The following is a 20,856-nucleotide window of genomic DNA, read 5'->3' on the forward strand; positions in this document are numbered from 1 at the left end:
TAATCCCAATAGGGCAAGGAGGTAACCGAAGAGCTCATCGTTTATTGTAATGTGAAGAATTAGTGGAAAATGTAATGAGCCATAGAGTTCTTTGTAGAGTTTAAATGCTACTCGTACGCGTATCGATTGTCTGGGAACAGACTGCGACTTAAACACACAAAATACAAAATCAAATCCGGTTGTGGCAGCCCACCTAAAAAGGATGATGCAAGCCATGACAATGACCAAGGCCTAGGCCTCTGCCTCTCTACGGGTATGCACATCTGTAATGGTAATGTTAATCGGTTAATGGCCATCGGATGGTGGCTGGTGGCTGCTCCACAAATGGGGGCTCAGCTGGATGGGACACCACCAGGTGCTTGCCCCCGTCTGTGGCAAGTGGCCGCCAGCTACCAGCTCCAAGTGGTGCAGCCACTTGCAGGCCCAGGTATAAAATGCCATAGAGCTGGCGAACCAATTTCACTCTCACTTTGTTAGCCAACACGCGAACCGCCAGCACCGCCTGCATCGAGACGGGCGCGACTTCAGTGCGACTGCGATGCAATTGCAATTTGGTTTCATTTTCGTTTTGTTTGCTTAAAGGCCACACAAATCTGGATATATACATATATATACACATTTATATATATCCTATATAATTACATATTTTATAACAGTGAAAAGTGCTTCATTTGTTGGTTTTTAGTTGGTGTTTTTTTTTTAACGTTTTTATTATATTGTTTGTTGTTTGTTGTTGTGCGTAAAGCGAATTTTAATTGAGTGACAGAAGGAAACAAATGTACATAGGAAAAAAGTGTGAATAAACATAAAACAGTACGAGTATTGCTTTTAAATAAACAAAGCCAACAACTGAAATAATGGCTCTCTTACGGGTGAATAATGCAAAATAGGATTAAAATTATAATAATTGCCATCGAGCTTACCGAAAGTTTGCCCAATCAAATATTCATGATAATACGAGTATGGGTCGCCGTTATTTTGATTTTGATTGCTTCCACACGACTGGAAGGCATTGAGTATATGTACTCACGGTTCAGATAAGCGGAAGATTAATTAACAATGATAGGTGCTTACTCAGTGTTTGGCTGAAGGGTATCCTTTAATGAATGTTGTCCTTTCTGTTGTGGGATTATGTCTTTAAACCAGATTCAGATAGGCAAATGCAAATAATCCTGTAAACAGACTATATCTGTATATCCCACTTATAGCCACTTATATCCCACTCATGCATTTGTAGTCGTTACATGAAGAGTCGTTCAATGAAGAAAATAATATTATATCATATTTGTAAGATAATAACTTCAATGAACTGAAAGATGGGTGTTTCTTTGAGACTTTGGCTACCTGGAGATTGTAACAAAAGAAAGTCCAACACTATCCGACAGCTATTGTTATAGGAACTTGATCTTACAGCTGAAATGAAAACTGAATGATAATTAAATACCTTTGGCGGCATGGTGTGGCATGTTCATTGTACGAGTACAACTGTAGGCCCCAGCATAATTATTAGTTGGTCATTAATCGTTTGTGCCGTGCTATAATAATAGCAATAATGGGCCACAAGAGCGGCAAACAATTGCAGCACGTTGCACAGTTCGACGGCATCGCGGGCTTGCAGAATGAAATTTGTATAATTGCATTTATAAATCAATTTAATTAAATTATTATTAAATTACTGAGCAAATATTTTTAATCAAGCTCCTTTTTCCGACATTTAATGCGGCAAATTAACGATAAATATTGAGATAGCGAAACCAACAGAAATGCAAAAATGTATTTAAGTTGATTTGTTGTTTGTTTTATATTTGATTAATTTAATACGATTTTGTTTGACTTTTGCATGGCCATGGCCAGGTGCTGGCTGTCATCGGCTTCTGCCTTGTAGCGGTCAGCGGCGGGGAGGAGATCGAGACTCTGGCGCCCAAGGCAGCAGACAAGGTCGAGGATTCAGTCACCACCAAACTGACGCCCAGCATCACAGAGGACCCCAAAAGTAAGACGGAGAAGCGGGATTCATCAGATCAGACAGGTAATCCCACTCCGAGTATCTCTCTTTAAATTAGTTGATCCCTTCGGGTAGCAATCATTGAAGAATGCCATTCATCAGCGGGAGAAGCTCCGCCTGGACATGGGCATTGCAATGAAATATTTTGCAATTTGTAATTTGCATTCTTAATTTGTTTCCCGTCTTGTCTGCCATCCATCCATCCATCCATCCATCGATTTATCCATCACAGGAGCCATCTTCCCGGGCAGGCCCACAAAGGATACACCATTCCGACCCATCTACCCTTCGTCCAACTTCTATGAGGCGCCAACGCAAATCTTTGGACCCACGACCGTTCGCTACACGGCAGCGGAGGCGGCACCGCAAGTATGCCCAAGCAGAAGCCACAGGCGAATGCATTTAATTAACGCAACAACACCACCCCACCCCACCCCACCCCACCCCCAATGTAGAACTACTACGATAAGCCGGAGAGCGGATCGGCAATTCGATATGGCCCCCCGCCATCAGGCCCGTCCGGTGCGGGGAGCGCAGGAGCGCATAAACCTCCGGTGCAGTACGCCCAGCAGGGGCCGACCACGGCGCATCGCTTCAGCTTTGCAGCTCCACCGCAAGTGGAGCTCTATCAGCGGCCAGCCGCCACTAAGTCGGTTTCATTGGGACCGGGAGGAACCCACCAGCAACAGCAGCAGCAGCATCAGCAGCATCAGCAGCATCAGCAACAGATTTTCAATTACGGCGAAGTGGAATCCGAGGGAGGACCCATTTATGAGCGTGCGGGACCGCAGCAATACCAATTAACTCTGCCCCACCACCACAGCCACCACAAGCTTCAGCAGCTAAGTGCACCGCGGCAGCAGCGCATTCAATACATCATTGCCATACCACTCTCCTACATGCGTCAGCTGCAGCAACAGCAGCAGCAGCAACAGCAACAACAGCTGCAACATCATCTGTTGGTGGCTCAACCAACACCATCCGCCAGTCCTACCAGCAGCACCTCCACCACCTCCAGCACATCCACTAGCTCTGCACCACCGTCAACGGCAACGCCGGGGCCTAGGCATCATTCCATCACGCAGCTGTTCGGACCGCTGGCTCGTGATCATCAGGGCTTGTATCGACCCTTCTATCAGTCGGATGCCGCCAATGCACCACTGACGGGGATAGGCACCCCGGCTGGGCCAAGCCCGCCCAGAAACCAGCAGCAGTATGTCCAGATACCAGCCAGTCTGCTCCTTGCCGCCGCCCAGCAGCTCCATCAACAGCATCAGCAGCACCAGCAGCAGTCCCAACAGCAGGCGGTCTATGCCAAGGCTGCACCACCACCCACCTATCAGCAGCTCATCTATCAGCCACAGCCACAGGCACCACAGCACCACCCCCAGCTGCAACTTCAGCGTATCTTCCTGCAACCGTCGCAGGCTCAAACATCAGCTATCTATGCCGAACAGCCGGGCGGCCCTTTGTATGGTAAGCACAACTGTACTTTGAGAGTTCAAATAACGATACTGTACTTATAAGCAAGGAGCTATAATCGCAAAAACCTATGCAGTGACAGACTTGAGAGTTGGCACCGAAATAACTTTTCAGTTTACCGCTGTTTTAAGAGCTTTTCCATGGCGATTTTAAAAGGAAAAATAATTGTGTACGATGAATTAATTAATTTTCTATAAGATTGGCTATTTTTTATAAGCGTCTAACAGGTCTAAAATTAGGCGAAAATTAGCAGTTCAAGGATTCACAAATAGTTCTAGTTCCACAGATAGTTCGTTCGTTCAACGGTTCAAGCTTCAAGTTTCATCAGATGAAACTCTCCAACAAACTCAGTGTCTTTACTGTATTGTAAATAGTTCAATAGAAACAGCTTAGAGACTGTTACTCTCGCTCTCATCGTGCAGGAAATTGTACCGCCTCATATACGAGTATGCAGGCACTGTAACTCTTTTTAAACCATCGGCAAGCCACTGAACATTTTTTGTGTGTGTGTGTCCTATCATTATTTCCCATCATGCAGCAACTGTACCTTCTTCCAGCCGTCATTAAGCAACTGCATCATTTCCTCCCAGCTGTTATTCCGTGGTGGTGCCGCTGTAGCAGCAGGCATTCTGATTAGTTTGCCTTGGGGGAAGGGGCAAACGGAACTGTACTTTGACCCAGACATCAGGACTTAGGGACATCGGAACATCGGGGCAATTAGTGACGCTAATTTAACAGACTGCAAAAACGCCTTGGGCATGGAAGAAGGGCAGCAGCAGCAGTAGCATTGAGAGATGATGGGAGCAGCGTGTAACAATCTGCTTTTTTGTTGTATCTTTCAGCATATCCGCTACATCAACAGCAGCGGATGAAACAGTCACAGCAGCAGGAGCAGCAACAACACAAATACACACCGGCATCGGGATCCTTGGCGGGGCCAACACCAGCAACAGCAACAGAAGCAGCAGGAGTAACAGGAGAAGTGGCAGCAACAGCACCGGCAGCAACAGAACCGGCAACAGCAACACGTCCAGCCGCCCAGCACTTACCCATCGTGCACTACAATCCAATTTACGTGCAGGCACCCGCCGAGCAGCAACAGCAGCTTCAGCAGCAGCAGCAACATCAATTTGCCATATTGCCACGTTTTAGCAATAATAACCCAAAGGCCGCTTACCATCTGGGGCATGAATCAACGCCACCGATTCATGTTGTCAGATTGTCAGCGGCTGGTGCCCCCGGCCCGCCCATCCACCATTTCCATCACTATCAGCCGGGTCCGGGCTCGGGCTCAGTGCCGGTTCTGCAACAACTTTATCATGCCCCGCAGCAGCAATACGTATCGCCATATGCCCATGCTCCCGAAGAAGTTCCTCTTCCTGGACCCGTCTCAATGCCCACTACGGTGCCTGGCATGACCCACGCCTCGCCAGCGATTATTCCATATTTCAGCCATCCGGGTGCCGTGCATTATGGCACGCATTTGTATCACCCGGCAGCGGCAGCCACGGTAACGGGCACGGGAACGGCAACGGGCTCAACAGCAGCCACAGCAACACTAAGAGGAGGAGTAGGTGCACCATTAAGCACCAAGCAGCAGTCAACGGTTGGTGCAGCCGCAACAAGTGGAGGACACTCACCAGGTGGCGGCAACAATATTGTGAAATATCCCTAAAGCATTCAACCTGATGACGATGCCACCGGCAGAAGACGCAGAAGCAGTAACAGGAACAATCGCTGGCCCATTTCCCATCCCTTAGTATGGGAGGGACACCCGTTTATTATACCCTTGCAGTGGGTATTTTTATATTGAACAGATGTTTGTAACGCAGAAAATTAAGTGTTTCCGAACCAATACAATTTTTTACGAGCATATAAATATTCTTGATCTACATCAACAGTGGAATATAGGGCCGTACCATTCGATAAGTCTGCAAATTAATGACTTTTTCGACGTTTCAGTATCAGAGCAGCAAAGATCAAATCACATTTTCATATAGCTTTCAATATATATCACTATTACCGTACATCTGGTAAAGTAAGGCATCTAAAGCCTCGATTCCGAATCATTCGTTGTCTCTTCTGTGTGTGGTTTCCATCACGATAATTATGTATTTTACACGATTTTTCCTGCTCCCTCTCTAACGCTGTGTATACGAGTAACACTCGGTTTGTTCTTGTTATCTGCCGTTGTTACCTAGAAGTTTGCTTTTCATCTTTTAATGAGTTTCGGCTCGGTTTTTTGTGTAAATATTTGATCAATTTTCCAATAGACTCGCCAAATAAACACTTACATATACGATTTCAATTTATTAGCAATTAAAACATGTTATTTGTATTATAATTTTATGATTTCTTTTATTGGTATGTTAAATAAAATTATTCTCATTTTATTTGAACGATACTCGGATTAGTGCCTCAAAGTCTTTCTTTTCAAAATTTGGCAAAAGTGCGGTATACACCATATTCATGACTCAATTATTAAATTCTCTGAATCTATATGAGCTTAAACATCAAACAGTTGAAGTCTTTTGTGGCTTCCAAAAGCGGATGCTCGTCAGGGAAACAATAAAGGAACGATTGTTGGAGAAACTTTGCTGAAAATTTAAATGGTTTTAACTTAAATTCTGCTGAAAACATATAAAAATGTTCAGGTGAATAATTCACCAATTAGGTATCGTATATAATAATTCAATCAGTTAAAGGTATGAAATTTCTGCTTGAATCAGATGCCATTTATTTCAACAGCTTAATACCAAAATCCATTTGCCATTCGACGGCTTCGCAGCGAGTATTTACAGGCATCAGATTGAAAGTATAACACGATTCGAACATCGGTTAAGCAGGTTAAAGCATTAATCGCATGCCCATTAAGTGACTTATGTGGGCTTTGACAGTCGAGCCCAGAAATAAAACCAAATTAAGCCCTCGCTGCCTTTTAATTGGGAAAATAGCACATGAATTTTTTCAAATATGATAAAGCGAATGGCATCCAACCGAATGGGTCCACGTCAACTTTCTCTCGGGTCAAGGGGTAAATGAAAATGTCTATTAAGGAGCCATGTACATTCATGGCATCTGTGTGCGTTTGTGGTTCAGGTGACAGACAGATTTTTTGTCCGTACAATTTATTGTTAATTCGAACGTTTAATAATGAGCCACTGGATTATGCAGCAATAATTATAAGCCATAGACCACGTTAAATGATTCCCAATGATTCGAATCTCGAATGAAATAAATGTCCTTGACGGAGTGTTGCGAGCGGAACGGCAACTCTGGCGAAAGATAAACAGCTTCCTGTGGCTGGCAGCGGGTGACATTTTCATAAAATGTACACTTCCGATACTGGCATGAATGGAAATCCGGGCAGGGATCACGCACGCCATATCCCCCTTCTTCAGCTGTTTTCCACGGACCGTTGACCAATCGGAAAGTAGATGGTGGTCCCTCAATATTGGTGGCCTTCCGTCGAAGATTGCAGTGCTTTCATTGTTGTTACCCTGTCATCGTACTGCCATTTGCGGGTGTAATAGGCACGTGGAACCAGTGAAAATGGAGACAATGGGGTGCATGTATTAATTTGGTAAAAGACTTAAGAACAGAGTTGATCAAATACAGTTCTATGGTTATAATGTGCCCTAATGGAACGCTATTGGATTCCCTATTGGCAAGCAAAATACCAATAAATACTACATTCTGCAACAGAATATGAAGAAAAAAGGAATATAATATAAAATATTTGATCCTTAATGTTCGTCTTTGAAGGATATGTGAGATATCCTATGGAAGGTATTGAACCATAGATCAAGCATACTTTTGGTAACTGGAAACTGCTCTTAAAAGATCTTCTGACCTTTTAATCTGATAATTTTGGATCTATATTTTGAATCTACATATTTAAAAAGAAATCTTCATTATCTCTTTTCATGTATCCAATATTCCAAAGTTTCTAAAATTTTATTGAACCTACTTATATTTGGTATGTTTCTGTATCGGTCTAGCCAAAAATAAAACTTCCAAGTGATAAAATTGTGTGCTCTCAAAGCAGGGTATTTCTATGTCCATCATGGAAGGGCGGTACTGGTCGGCCTTGGCGCGTCCGAGTGTGGACAAGCCTTTTCAATTTGATTGCAGAGCTTTATGCGTCTTCCGAGTTATCCACTTCCCTCAGCAGGGTGAGCATGGTGTAGGCGCCCTTGCACACCTGTCACGATATGTATGATAGATGGTGAATGATGAAGAACCACACACAAACAGAGACAAACAAAAGAATATCTCAGGATACTAACCACCATAAAGGTACTCATTTGAACGGGAATTATCAGTCCGGCTCTCATGATCATCGGCCTTTGGCTGCAGGCCAACAGAAGGAGGAGCATGCGACGAAACTCCACGGACTGATCGAGCCAATTGCAATCGTAGATGGCTTTAATGAGATTCTCGCCCTCGTGGCGCACCAGCTCGGCGCTGGAACAGAGCAGCAATGTCTGGGTGGTGAAGATAAGGAAAAGAAAGATCATGTTCACGGACTGCATTGTGCCATCCGATACAAAGATGACGAAAAAGCAAGTCGCACACTGGGCGATGGCTGTGCTGGCAAACTGCAGGAAACAGGACATGGACAGCGAGTGCTCCAACGACTTGAACAGACTGGTACCGAAAGTTAAGGATTTTTATTACCAAGAAAATATCGATATGGACATCTACAAAAATACCCACTTCATAATGATCTGATGTTCCTTTATGCAACCGCGCAGCCGATCGCAGGCCTGGGAGCGTGTCAGACGTGGATCATAGCCGAGGCTAGAGACGCGATGGGCCAGGGCCTGGGTGTGGGCGGCTAGCATAATGAGATAGGAGCCCGGATAGGTGTCCACGTTGCAAACCAACATGGCGTTCTCTATGATGCCGACGCAGTGCAGACTGGCCGTCATCACATAAACTGTAAGGGATGAGTCCTTGTAGTTCCAGGGCACCCAGGAGGGGTACAAAAGTGGCCGATCGTTTGACAAACAGAGAATCAGAATGCCGACGGCTAGAATGAAAATTATCGCACGGAGAAAGCTAATGAATGTAAAGTAAGCTCTGTCAATGCCTTCGAGTATGATTTGCTTCTCGGCCAGTGAACCAATTCGCCCATCCAGATGATGCAGAATGCGATGGGTTTGCAGGATCTGATGCCGCATTCGCCACAGAAAGAAAACCTTGAGATTTGCGACCGTATGAGGAACTGCCACAGACATGCTCTCGCAGAAGGACTCCAGGGACGTCGTCAGAAGAAAGTTCACCACCACCGAGAGCGCCATGCCCAGCCGAAAGAAGGCGTTCCACGCTATTCCATAGAGCGTGTAGTGGCGACCCCACAACGTCTGCGGGTCTGCCGGATGCATTCCCATCACTCGCCATATCTGCCAGTGGTATCTGAAGGCGCTCGTCGAGTCCACAGGCCGCATGTCGTCAAGTACTTTGGACTGGCCACAGCTTGGCCAGACCCTTTTATAGCCCATTTATCGATTCGGCCAAAATAGCTATCCATCTACATGCGTACGAGTACTCGTATCAATTCATTCCGTTAACCGCAAATTATGCAAATTGCTGCAAATGAGACCAAAAAAGTTTGTGCGCCTCTTCCTTCGTATATTTCACACCACACGGAACCCATTTAATCGATACGAATAGAAATTAGACCCACAAAAGGTGGCTCCAACCACGGTCAGAGGTGAGCCACCCTGAAAGCATATTGGCCGAATAGACCGGGTCTATTTGTCTATCTGTTTGACAATTAGGATATACCACAATTACTCCTTCTGGTTTAAAGAAATCAACGTTAAATTTAATTTCAGTACTCGTACAATCTTTGAGGAATGTTCTACCTTGACACAAAGACAATCTCTAGTACCAAGATTTCTTTATTCCAAATATAAACTTGTATAATTTTCTTCAAATTTCCCCCTATTTAAACAATTCAAGAGTATCAATAGCCTCGACTTTCTCCATTCCCCATTATGTTCCTTGCCGCTGGGGACTCTTGTGCGGAACCCGTTTCCACTGACCAGAGAGAAATCTGGACCCATAGAAGTGAATCTAGAATCCATTTCGGCGACGTGGCTCACAGGTGGCTTTTATTCAAATTAATAATGCCAAATTGATTATATAACATTTGTCAATGGCAATCTGTTGGGGAATGGAATGGCTGTGGGCAAGCTTAGATACACAGTAGAATTTGTAGTCTATACCCGCACCCGCACCACACAGCCCGTCATGATTGAATATGATTGATATTGGTCGGTATAAATTATGAACAGGAACGGTAACGGTAACAGGACACGACGCTGATGGAGTCCAGATCCATCAGGGCAACCTGTCGCGACCTTGAGCGTTTGACAAATGAGCTGCGTAAGCCAAAAGATTTGCCCGGCAAGACGGCATAATTAAATTGGCCAGCCTGCCATTTCGCATGGGTCTCGATGGGTCACCCACCAGGTGCCGACGACCAGCGAACGGACAAGTCAATTTTCATTCAATTATAGACAATTGCCCTTTGCCCAAGTCCGACCAACCTGTAATCTCCTGTAGTGTCCCCAATTCTACTCTGCACTTGGGGCAACTTTGCAATTGTCAGTTCAATTTATAATATCCCCATATCGATTCATTTCGGTTGACAAACGCATTTCAATTGCCAAATGGAAATCAATTGGATTGGGACGCGCTGCCATGATACCCAGCTCATTATATTTCAACTCAAGGCTGGACTTTCCTGTTGTCTTGAAATCCCATCACACACACGAGTACAAATGTCAAATGGCATTGTGTCTGTGGGTACCAATTTTGCTAGCAAAAGCAATATAGGGCCATGACAGGCAGAATATCAGAGACATTTCCGCAGATAGTCCAGCCATATCCCTGGGTATACTTGTTTATCAAAGTGGATCTTTTACTCTTTATTTTGGAGATTTCTGTTCTTTAATTTCCGCCCTAAAAATAAAAACAAAAAACCAACAATTTTAATGATTTTAGAATGCTCTTATTTGGAAAATATAATCTATGCATATTTTGCTATTAATTATTTACATTTCCCATCTGTTTACCTTAACATTCGATAAAAAAAACAAATATAATTATAGAGCTCGATATAAATCATTTTGACACATCACTCTTTTGAATTACTATTAACATTTTTTTTAGCCTGACATTTGAAACTGAAACTAAATATTTAAATTATTTTGTTTTGCCATTTGGTCTACAGTACCATTTTAAAAACAAATATATACATACATATACGAGTCACTGAGAGAAAAACTGGCATAGTAAAGAGAAACACACCAATAATTAAATGATATATTCGGCAAAGTGACATTAAATAGAATTCAACAGAAATTAAATATACTTTAACGTGTTAAAAAGTCTAAAATATGATATATATTTTATTTAAATAGGAAAATATTTAATTCATGTATTTATTATAATTATTAAATATATTTAGATAAAATATTTTTATATTAATGGCAAAATGTAAGTGAAAATACTGCCCTTTAAATATTTCCATAAATATTTAATACGGATGTAACTTCTTATTCGGTGCTCAGGGCTTTTTCTCTGTGTGTATTTGTATATTTTTTGTGTTTTATGCGACGACATTTGTTGGGCCTACGGAAATGAGCAATTCTATTTACTCGTATGGGCTCTCAAATACTCGTATGTATCAAATAACCGACAGTTTTCCATTTTAAGCACACGCCAGAGAGTTCACCAAAGTTAATTAAGTTGGGAATGTGGGCAAATAATTTGTTAACGGATCGAAACGTAGCGAAACTGACATGAAACCAGCAAACAATTTGTTTGCTTCGTGAGATTATATTTTATACGCTTCTGACTTATGAAAATTTCCATATTGAATATCTGTGCAATTAATAATGAGCATCTACAACAATTTAGACGCTCTAACTTTATTTGTAACGATCGGAGGGGCAGGCTATCAGACCGAACTATGGTTACTCTACCCCAAAATTTTCGGAAAATCGCAAAGGGAACTTCTCAGTAATTATTTCAATGTATTTCCCTAGAATGCTGATCATCTCCTACTCAAGGTATTCAAGTAAACATGAAAAGGAAATATTTGTACATAAAATAAGGCTCAAGCCGCAGCAAGGACCGTGTCTCTTTTTTTACAGCGGGTACTCAGAAAATTCTTTCCTGAAATTCAATTTTCTATATTTTTTATGGGACAGAAAGAAAAATGTAACTTGTTAAGGAATTAATAAGTAAAATAAGAAATCCCATAGCCATTGAATATTTTGAAAGCTTAAAATGGTTTTTGGAATATTTAAGCTTAACCATTTCCGAATTATAGATTTTGAGAATTATTAGATCTGAAACATCGTAGATCAGCTGCAAAGACTGTGAACACACAATTGTACGAGTATTAGCTTTGATATATCCCATGATAGGTTGTCCTGTAGTTAAGCCAGTAGGGGCCTGAAGGGGAAAGGAACAAATAGATTGAAATCGATAAGTACATATATCGTTTAAGTACTTTTTCCCTGAGTTAGTGTGGTTGTCAATTCATTTGGCGTTCCACCACCCTAGGGCCAACGAGAGGAAATGCTCTCTCCAAAGCTGGACTCATATCCGTCCAACTTTATCTCTTCCTCTCTCTGTGTATATTCTGTCAAAGTGCCGTGTACGTAGGACACTCGAACAGGTTCATCTTGCCCCGCGACCCACTGCTAAGAGACGCGATCTGGGAGATCGGAGGCAACGACGGCGGCCCACGCGCATGCACTCAGGTCGGTCTCATGGCTGGTATACGGGGTATATGGGGCGAGAAGTTGTCAAGTACGCGCTTAAAAATAGCCCGATGCCCAAACGAATGTATGAATGAGTGAGCGACTGAATGGCTGACTCAATCACTGAATGTATCTCAAAGATACAGCAAATGACTTTTAGCTGAAATCAAACAACAAAACGATCAACCAAAAGCAAAAAGTAGTTCCGACTCGGGCCAAGTTTGTCAACAACCCAAGCCCCAAGCCCAGGCCAGAATCGGATCGGCTCGGTGCGGTTCGGATCGAATCGGAGGGAGACTTGTACACCTGGAGCAGAGTGGAGCAGGGGAGGATGATGGTGATGACGCCAACGTTGCTCAGCTGTTTCTCGCCAGAGCCCAGAGTCATCGATGGGTCCTATAAATAGCCCCGGTACCCCTAGAAGTCGCTTCAGATCAAATCGAGCACTAACAAGTGGCAAATAAACTCATCTTCAGCTTATAATTTTTGTTTGTTTATATTTTTCTTTTTTTTATTGTGTGTGTTCACAACTTTGTCTAGAAAAATGGTGAGTCGCAGTGGACAAATATCAATCCATTTAAAAAAAAACCAATAAAAAAAAAACCAAATTTGCTTCATAAAATTACGCACAAAGACAAGGCATTCGATTGCGGGTACTCGTACTCGTACTCGTAAAGAGTGCATTCAGATGTGGATACGTGAATGGAATACTAAAGTATTGACAACGCACCTGAAACCAAAGTAAACATGATAAAATATACCAATAAAAACTACCTGGAGGAAGGTCCCTCATATAATTGTTGAGTACTTCAGCTTCTGGCTTAATGTTCCGGCTTCCGGCTCAGTGAGTGATCGATTCTTTTCCTACTAGATTCATAGATTCGTAGAGGATCAGAGAAAGAAGAACAGTCCAGCAATACCCATGTATTCCATTCAATAAATTGATTCAAAGCTAATTTGTATCATTGATTCGTATTATATCCCAATGCTTTAATTCTTTGGAACTTACAAAGCTTAAGTGATAAATTTTTCAAAATGCAAGAGACAGAACAAAAGGTAAAATCTTTAGAAGAAGAAAGAAATCACATTGGTTTGTTTTTTTCCGATCTTGTTAAGTCAATTTGTCTTCAGAAAACCATTTATAATATTGGACACACTGTCAAAGAAAATATTAGCTTGGCGGGCCAGTCTACAATCGTTTCTGTTTTTCTGCTTAAACATCAATCAAAATTAATTGAAGATCATTAATAATAAACCCAAAATTGAATCCAAGAAAGCACTCAACCTTTTTTCCTCATTCCATTCCTTTTGATTCCGCAATCTATGAATGTATAATGCCGTAGAAGAGAAGATCGATCATAAAACAACTTAGGAAATCCATCATAATAATAATCCCAAAGGGAACAAAGGGAACCATATCTGATTCTTAATTCGTTTGTGACTTTTATGGTGATGAAGAAACAGTCAGAACTTAAGTAAAGTAGGAAAACCCTCCATTGCCGATTCCCATAATTAAATAAAGATTCAAATAAAGAAATCTAATTTCCTATGACAATTTCCTCCCTCGGTGGAACCAGGTCGAACCTTATAAGAGTTTCTGGTAACCGAGTGATCGACAACTAAATTAATACGAATCGGGCATGCCATATCGGGCGCGTAAAGTAATTCAATAAGGCAACCGGACATTTGCATAATCTCATTGTATTTCGAATTGATTCATATTTAAGTGGAAATTGAACTTCCAAAGAAGCGGACAACGAGTTTATCTTCTATGTGTCATCCATCCACAAATCTAAACAAATGATCATCACCCTCTATCCTCACCTTGAGGCAGCAGCAGCAGCAGCGGCAGAGGCATGAAGCCATATCATCAGCTCATCAGCGATCGTTATCTCATTCCCCGGTTAAACCAAATTTGGTGTCAAGTTGCTTTCAACCAGCTGAAATTCCATTAAACAGTCCAAACTAATGTTTGCCATCGACCGGCTGACTGACTGACTGAGAACCCATCTATTTTTACTGGGATTTTTTCTGATTATTTTCTGGTTCGTTTTGTTTCTTGTTTGTTCTCGCTGATGACATGACACATGGCGGTGTGGTGTGCTGTGGTGTTGCTTCTCATTGATTGATTTGCTTACCAGTGCCGCCCCCGGGAATGGTATCCAATGTGTCCAGTCTGTTCCTAACCTAAACATTGGTATGGTTCATCTTTAAACGTTTTCATTAGGTGCAGTTTCAATTTTAAGTTGAGGCGAAATACGAAAGTATACGAGTATGAGTTCTATTGTAACATTCTGAGTTTTGTTTTTGTTTTATAGATGGAACAGCGGCATCAGCTACTGGGTCTGACGTTCATGGTACTGGCAATTGTTGCATTGCCCCAACTGGCAATAGGTAAAAAGATAGAGAAACGTTGTCTCAACTGTTCGTATCGTACGTATTACACGTACGGCGATGGTCGCGCCCTGCAGCGGGTTGTCTATAGAGATCCGGTCTACACTCGTGGTATTTACACAACTTCTTCTAGCATACTCGTATCTATTCCTGCACCAAAAGAAATAATAAAAAAAAACAAAAAGAGTTAATACAATATACATATGTAAGAGTGCACAGCCCCAGTCCCAGTCCCAGTCCCGGCCCCGAGCCACAACACCTCTTACAACGACCCCTCACACAAACACTCACATAGATCTCTGGATCATAGATCTCTCACCTGTATATACCTGACACCAAGTTTAGTTACCTTAGAAGTTAACACCTAACCCACCCGCAAGGAAATAGTGTAAACACCCCACAACACCCACACCCACACACACACCCGTGCACGTATGCATTACCACATGTACCTCCTCCATCTCGCCCTCCAGCAGCACAGTCCTACGGATGCAGCGGGAGTCCGTGCGGCGTGAATGCCGTGTGCCAGGAGGCAGCCGGCGGCCGTCCGGTCTGCTCCTGTCCGCCCGGCTACAGTGGTAATCCGCTCACGCACTGCAATCGCGGCGAGTGTCTGGACAACGTCGATTGTCGTGGCGACCTGCAGTGCAAGGACAATCGCTGCGTTAATCCCTGTGTGGGGGCCTGCGGCATTGGCTCCAATTGTGATGTAAGTGGATAACTCTCTCTCTCTCTCTGTCTCTCTCTCCACTCGGCCAGCCGTCCATCCTTTCTGACGGTTCTGTTCTGTTTACTCATTTTCCCCTTTGCAGGCCCGCAACCATGTGGCCGTTTGCAGTTGTCCAGCGGGCTACAATGGTGACCCCTACCATGCCTGCCATCTGAACGATCCAGGTGAGTGTCTGTCATCCGTATTATTCGCATTCGGCCAGCACATTTTGTCATGACAAGGAGAACCAGTTACCTTAAGCCTGGGGCTTAAAAAACCGGAACCTGTTGACCTATATACTCGTACTCGTACAATGAAAACCCTTTAAAGGGTCTGTCTTATGCTAAGAAGCTGCCGAAAGCTATCAATCTAAAGAAGGAAATCGTCAAGTCAGTCTGTGGGAATATACGCAAACTGGTTTCACAATTTAAAGGCCATTGAATGATAATTTTAAACAAAGATATGTATATATGTACATATGTGTGTATATCTGAAGTGAAGGATGAATGTAAGAAGATGAGAAGAGGGTATATAGCAGATGAGCACTAGGTCAAATCAGATACCTGCATATAACAGAAAAAAGATTCATAAAATATATTAATAGGCTTCTCGTAGGGAACTATCCTTAGAATAGAATGGGCAAGCCCCCAGATCACCATGAGCACATATTTATAGAAATCCTTATAATTAGAAATAATTCGTATGACTGTACTTCTAGTACAACCCACTTACGGGCCCCATTTAGCCCCATCGACTGGTTATTACTCGCATTTTGTGTTTATTAAAGCCGACGTTGCTCTGACTGGTTTTGACCAAAAGAAGGCAAACGTAACGACAAACAAACAAAACTTGGGGCTGGGCCCCCCCAGCCACACGGCCCCACACTTCCACAACTAGGGTATTCATGTGGGTTTGGCTTGCATAAAATTTCGCGCTCAATAATAATAACAATGATAATAATAATCCATAATATACCAAACAAAAAAACAACAAAAACCAAGGCAAGAGTGTCAGTGTCCGCCCCATGTCCGACCAGAAGCGCTCTCGGGGCCTTTGTAATGTTATGGTAATTAGCTAAGCATTTTGTTTCATAATTGTCAAGATCAAGGACAAGGGCGTGTGGGCGAGCAGACCCGAAGCCCCAACGGCGAAGGCGAGCTACTGACGGCAAACACCAGAGCCCAGACCCCGGGCCCCAGACCGTTTATGGTTATACAAATGTACATACATACGAGTAATGGTACATACAATATGTGTATAACGTGCAGGCACAGAGAAACGAACTCGTATTCAGGTAGCACATTACCGGAATACGGAAAGATGTAAAGAGGTTCAAGGGTATCCTAAATCTGGTGACCCCGAGGCCAGCTTTTCTTCACTGCGAAGAATAAATCCACGTAACAGAAATAGATATTCAAACACAACAGTTTGGCCCAATTAGAGCCCACTTGCCCTCATGGGTAAGTGTACCCCAGTCGTCGTCGTCTTGGGGGTAATTTCCATTCCATTCCCTATTCCGTCGACCCATTCGGCTCGTTGTCAACATCCGCAGCCCGCCCCAACGCCTGATTTATGCGGGGTCATGTGATTTATGTTCCGGTCATAGGTTGTCCACTAAAAAAACACCCTGCCCCGCACCCATGATAGCAAAAGGGGCGGGGCCAATAATTGGGGCCAGGCACTCAGCATTGAGCACTGTACGAATAGAAAATCAAATTCAAATCGGAAAAGACCATTTATGCGCATATATTTCGTTCTTACTTATAATTTTCTTTCACTTTTATGCCAATTGTTGTTCTTTGACTTTTCCGCCATTGACGGTGATGATAATGATGATGATGATGAGGAAAGAAGGCACTTCCCCTTGTTTTTCCATTTTCAATGGCCAAAGTTGCATCATTTCCTCTAATGGCCTTCCCTCTAACATTCTTCGGTGCTTTGCAAATTTTCCTTTCCTGCGATTTCGTGGTATCCTTTGAGTAGCAATCAGCTACTCTTGAGAACAAGAGTCAAGAGCCAAAACGAGCGGGAACCTTTGTGAGCGGCGGCAAGGGCAGCGGCTCTACTCTTATACCCGGTACTCAGTCAGTATATATCTACATATGGGGGTCATTGATTTACCCATTCTGCCGCATGCTCTCTATGTACCTCTGTACCTGGCTGCTCAAACTCTTCTAGTCTCGGAGATCTAGACGCTCGTTCAGACGGACGGACCGACAGGCGGACAGACCAGACATGGCTATATCGACTCGACTATAATTGCTGATCAGGAATATATATACTTTATGCGGTCGCAAACGCTTTCTTTTGGGCGTTACATACATCTACATCCACCATCCTCAAATCTACATTCTTAAATTTGTTTGCCTGCCAAGTGGGCATAGGACCATGCCACTATTAGGAATCAAAGAGTCTAAATAACCACAAGATCAAAGAGATATATATGTACATTTCAAGAAAACAGTACGAGTATTAGGTATTACCATTAAATCGGTCTAAATTTTAATTTCCATATCTTTATCGCAGAGGAACAGTGCCACCCGAGCCCCTGCGGCGTGAACACCAAGTGCGAGATCATTAACGGCGTCCCCACATGCTCCTGCCACCACGGCTATCTGGGCAATCCTCTGAGCGGATGCAGGCACGAGTGCGAGCATGACGGCGACTGCAGCAGCCGCGACATGTGCAGCAACTTCAAGTGCGTGCCATCCTGCGGTCAGTGCGGCTCGGGAGCTAGCTGCAAGACTGTGTCCAACCATCGGGCGGTGTGCGAGTGTCCCAAGGGCTACATCGGCAGTGCGTATACGGAATGCCGGCCGGAATGCTATGGCGATTCCGATTGTCCGGCCGGTCGGCCCGCGTGCTTCTACGGCATCTGCAAGAACACCTGCGACGGTGCCTGTGGCGTGGGGGCCGACTGCAATCTGCGTGGCCTAACGCCCGTGTGCAGCTGTCCGCGCGACATGACTGGCGATCCGTTTATACGGTGTCGCCCGTTCACCAAGGAGGATCTGTGCGACCCCAATCCTTGCGGCTCGAACGCCATCTGTGTGCCCGGACACGACAACACCGGACGCGAGCGTCCTGTCTGCAATTGCCTACCCGGCCACACGGGCAATCCTCTGACCCACTGCACTCGGGTAAGTCCCATCAATAGATCTACCCGAAATATACATGATATATATGATTTTGGGGATTATCTTCGATGATATTCTATGCAGAGGTTCATCTTCGATCATTGGTTATTTTCATTAACGATCTCCAGGGATCTTCATGATGATCGTTAATTTTCATAAAAAGAATTTCCTTGATTATGTTGGATTATCTCCATTTCACGAAATTAACCAATATAATATCTCCCCCTCTCTTGTACTAGGGTGAGTGCCTGAGCAACAATGAGTGCCCCGACCATAGGGCCTGCATCAATTATCAGTGCATTGATCCCTGCATTGGAAAGTGCGCAACCGGCGCCAGCTGTGAACCCAAGGCCCATTTGGCCGTCTGCCGCTGTCCACCCGGACAGTCGGGGGATGCCCTCGTCTCCTGCCGCCAGACGCGCACCTTTCCCGTGGCCAAGTATCACTGAATACCCGATAGAGTGAAGCTGCAGCCGCACTGCCTGCCAATACAGTCAATTCACCACCTGCTATTCCAGTCTATTCCAGTCTATCCCTCTCTCTCTATCCCCTATGTTTTTGTCTCTTTTCTCATACTAGTCGCTAATTCACCTTGATGTTCTACTCAGTTCAAACGAGCAGAAATATTTTGAAAACAATGAAAAAAAAAGTAATAAAAATAAATATTAATAAATTAAATGAAAGTTATTACCAAATGAAATAATGGATTGGATTTAAATATGGGCGGGATATTCGATAATTAGAGGGTATTATATTCAAAACATCTACTGCTTATTCGAAAATACATTTGTATGTTGATTCAATTATGGATTGATTGAATGATTCTTTCTATGTCTCCAAATGTGAACAAATGCCTTACAAAATTTAATTGTTTCTTTATTAAAGTCGATAAATATATACACATATATAAATATATAATTTTCATTCTGATCAGTAGATGTATGTATATGTATGTATGGATGCATGTGTATGTATAGGCTTTAACTATGGAACTGCCTCTCACTTTCTAAAAGTCTTTTGCAGCAAAAAGGAATAACTAAATAATTGTATTTTTGGCGTTCAAACACAATAGTTTAAATTTCTAATTGGAAATAAATACACCTGGGTACACCTGGGTCGTGCATACAGTACGTTATTGAACCATAGAACGGTTGGAATACCAATGATCGATGCATTTCTTTTCTATGAGATGTTAATACTTAAATTAGAACCCTCTATGAATCCCAACAGCTTGAAAAAGCCAAAAGTTTACTTGGCAAGGTATTATTTTTTGTAATTAAATGCACAGAATCAATGATAAAAATATTCTTTTGCTATGATTTGAATGGGTAAGGTAGCTATCTCGATGATGGAAGTAATCGGATTTCTTGTAGAACTGTGTCTATTGTTGGATATAATTCAAATACAGTCTTGCAAGTCATTATCCAACTGTCCTGTGGTGTTAGAACGTACTGTACATTCGGTATATATTTACCCATTTACAATAACAACTTTGTGTTGTATTCTGCTTTTTTTTAAGCAAATCGAACGAAAAAAAAATCAAAGTCTAGGCCCTTCATTTTCTTGTGCATCAAACAGTTGAAATACATAATTATATGGTTGCTGGATCTTCTATTTTCTATTCTCCTATTTAAATCCATTTATAAAGTTCTCCAAATTAATCTGTTGTATTATGCGAACACGTTGCAAATTTGAATTTCTTGTGCCATTTTTAAACATCAAACAAGTGGAATTACTAATTACATACATAACATATATGGCCTGGATACGTACAGGAATAGTATAGGGAACGCAAATCATTACTTTGCCTCGTTATCTCCTCTCGAAATGCATTCATACAAAATTAAACAAAAAGTGTTATCTGGTATATTTTTAAAGATTGAAAGTGGAAAGAGCAACCAGCATATACATATGTATATGCAAGCTCTTTCATGGTCTTGTGCTTTTCTGTAATATCCAACTGCCGATATACATATGTATCGGGTTTGGTGGCGATGCATCTTCTTTTTAAAAATAGACAATGAAAGTTTCCATAACGGAATTCCATTCTAGTACTCACAACCGGACAAAATGACCTTTTCATTTTTTTTGTTTTTCATACAAAAATAGTTTCCATAGCATGTGTTGGTGGGTCCGCCTATGAGAAACTTAAATGTCTATGCATACAAATTTATTGTTCTGATTTTTGCTTTCGTGAGACTTTGGAGACCTTTTCCAGTACTTGTTATTGGTTTTTGTTGGGGGTTGTGGGTTGGGGGATGTTGCCTTTGATGCAAATTGTAAATACAATTTTCGCGTTTTGAAGTAGATATAAATATATTCTTGTATATAAATATGCCCTCT

General features: G+C 42.7%; 3 protein-coding genes across 5 annotated transcripts; 2 read left to right on the forward strand and 1 right to left on the reverse strand.

Moving 5' to 3' along the window:
- The first annotated feature begins 752 nt into the window (after nt 1-752).
- On the forward strand, nt 753-5,794 carry LOC108154625 (chromatin modification-related protein eaf-1). The gene is made up of 5 exons (XM_033396310.1): nt 753-872; nt 1,855-2,029; nt 2,238-2,374; nt 2,461-3,481; nt 4,330-5,794. Exons 1-5 carry the CDS (start codon nt 858-860, stop codon nt 5,160-5,162), a joined length of 2,181 nt encoding a protein of 726 aa, XP_033252201.1. The 5' UTR covers nt 753-857; the 3' UTR covers nt 5,163-5,794.
- A 1,694-nt stretch (nt 5,795-7,488) lies between these two features.
- On the reverse strand, nt 7,489-8,940 carry LOC108154542 (putative odorant receptor 19b). Its single transcript, XM_017284876.2, has 3 exons — nt 8,207-8,940; nt 7,777-8,137; nt 7,489-7,691 (listed from the first exon to the last, which is right to left on the reverse strand). The coding sequence occupies exons 1-3, from the start codon at nt 8,938-8,940 to the stop codon at nt 7,626-7,628; spliced, it is 1,161 nt and encodes a 386-aa protein (XP_017140365.1). The 3' UTR covers nt 7,489-7,625.
- Nucleotides 8,941-12,706: 3,766 nt separating this feature from the next.
- Nucleotides 12,707-19,172, forward strand: LOC108165010 (neurogenic locus notch homolog protein 3). 3 transcript variants are annotated; one of them, XM_017301045.2, is made up of 6 exons: nt 12,707-12,820; nt 14,592-14,778; nt 15,141-15,376; nt 15,480-15,561; nt 17,903-18,516; nt 18,753-19,172. In XM_017301045.2, exons 1-6 carry the CDS (start codon nt 12,818-12,820, stop codon nt 18,960-18,962), a joined length of 1,332 nt encoding a protein of 443 aa, XP_017156534.1. In that variant the 5' UTR covers nt 12,707-12,817; the 3' UTR covers nt 18,963-19,172. The 3 variants fall into 3 exon arrangements, with proteins under 3 accessions (XP_017156534.1, XP_017156535.1, XP_033247532.1); XM_017301046.2 differs by having other exon boundaries at nt 14,592-14,667; XM_033391641.1 differs by lacking the exon at nt 12,707-12,820 and adding an exon at nt 13,028-13,117.
- Nucleotides 19,173-20,856: the final 1,684 nt, after the last annotated feature.

This window comes from Drosophila miranda, chromosome XL (assembly GCF_003369915.1).
Source record: "Drosophila miranda strain MSH22 chromosome XL, D.miranda_PacBio2.1, whole genome shotgun sequence".
NCBI classification, from domain to species: Eukaryota; Metazoa; Arthropoda; class Insecta; order Diptera; family Drosophilidae; genus Drosophila; species Drosophila miranda.

Excerpts from the sequence above, each read along its gene's own strand:
- LOC108154625 (XM_033396310.1), top strand. Across the intron at positions 2,375-2,460 it reads CAGCGGAGGCGGCACCGCAA|AACTACTACGATAAGCCGGA; the intron begins GTATGCCCAAGC and ends CCCCCAATGTAG. Across the intron at positions 3,482-4,329 it reads GCCGGGCGGCCCTTTGTATG|CATATCCGCTACATCAACAG; the intron begins GTAAGCACAACT and ends TGTATCTTTCAG.
- LOC108154542 (XM_017284876.2), bottom strand. The coding sequence starts at position 8,940 with ATGCGGCCTGTGGACTCGACGAGCGCCTTCAGATACCACTGGCAGATA. Across the intron at positions 8,138-8,206 it reads GAACATCAGATCATTATGAA|TCTGTTCAAGTCGTTGGAGC; the intron begins GTGGGTATTTTT and ends TTTCGGTACCAG. Across the intron at positions 7,692-7,776 it reads AAATGAGTACCTTTATGGTG|GTGTGCAAGGGCGCCTACAC; the intron begins GTTAGTATCCTG and ends ATATCGTGACAG.
- LOC108165010 (XM_017301045.2), top strand. Across the intron at positions 14,779-15,140 it reads AGATCCGGTCTACACTCGTG|CAGCACAGTCCTACGGATGC; the intron begins GTATTTACACAA and ends CTCGCCCTCCAG. Across the intron at positions 15,377-15,479 it reads GCATTGGCTCCAATTGTGAT|GCCCGCAACCATGTGGCCGT; the intron begins GTAAGTGGATAA and ends TCCCCTTTGCAG.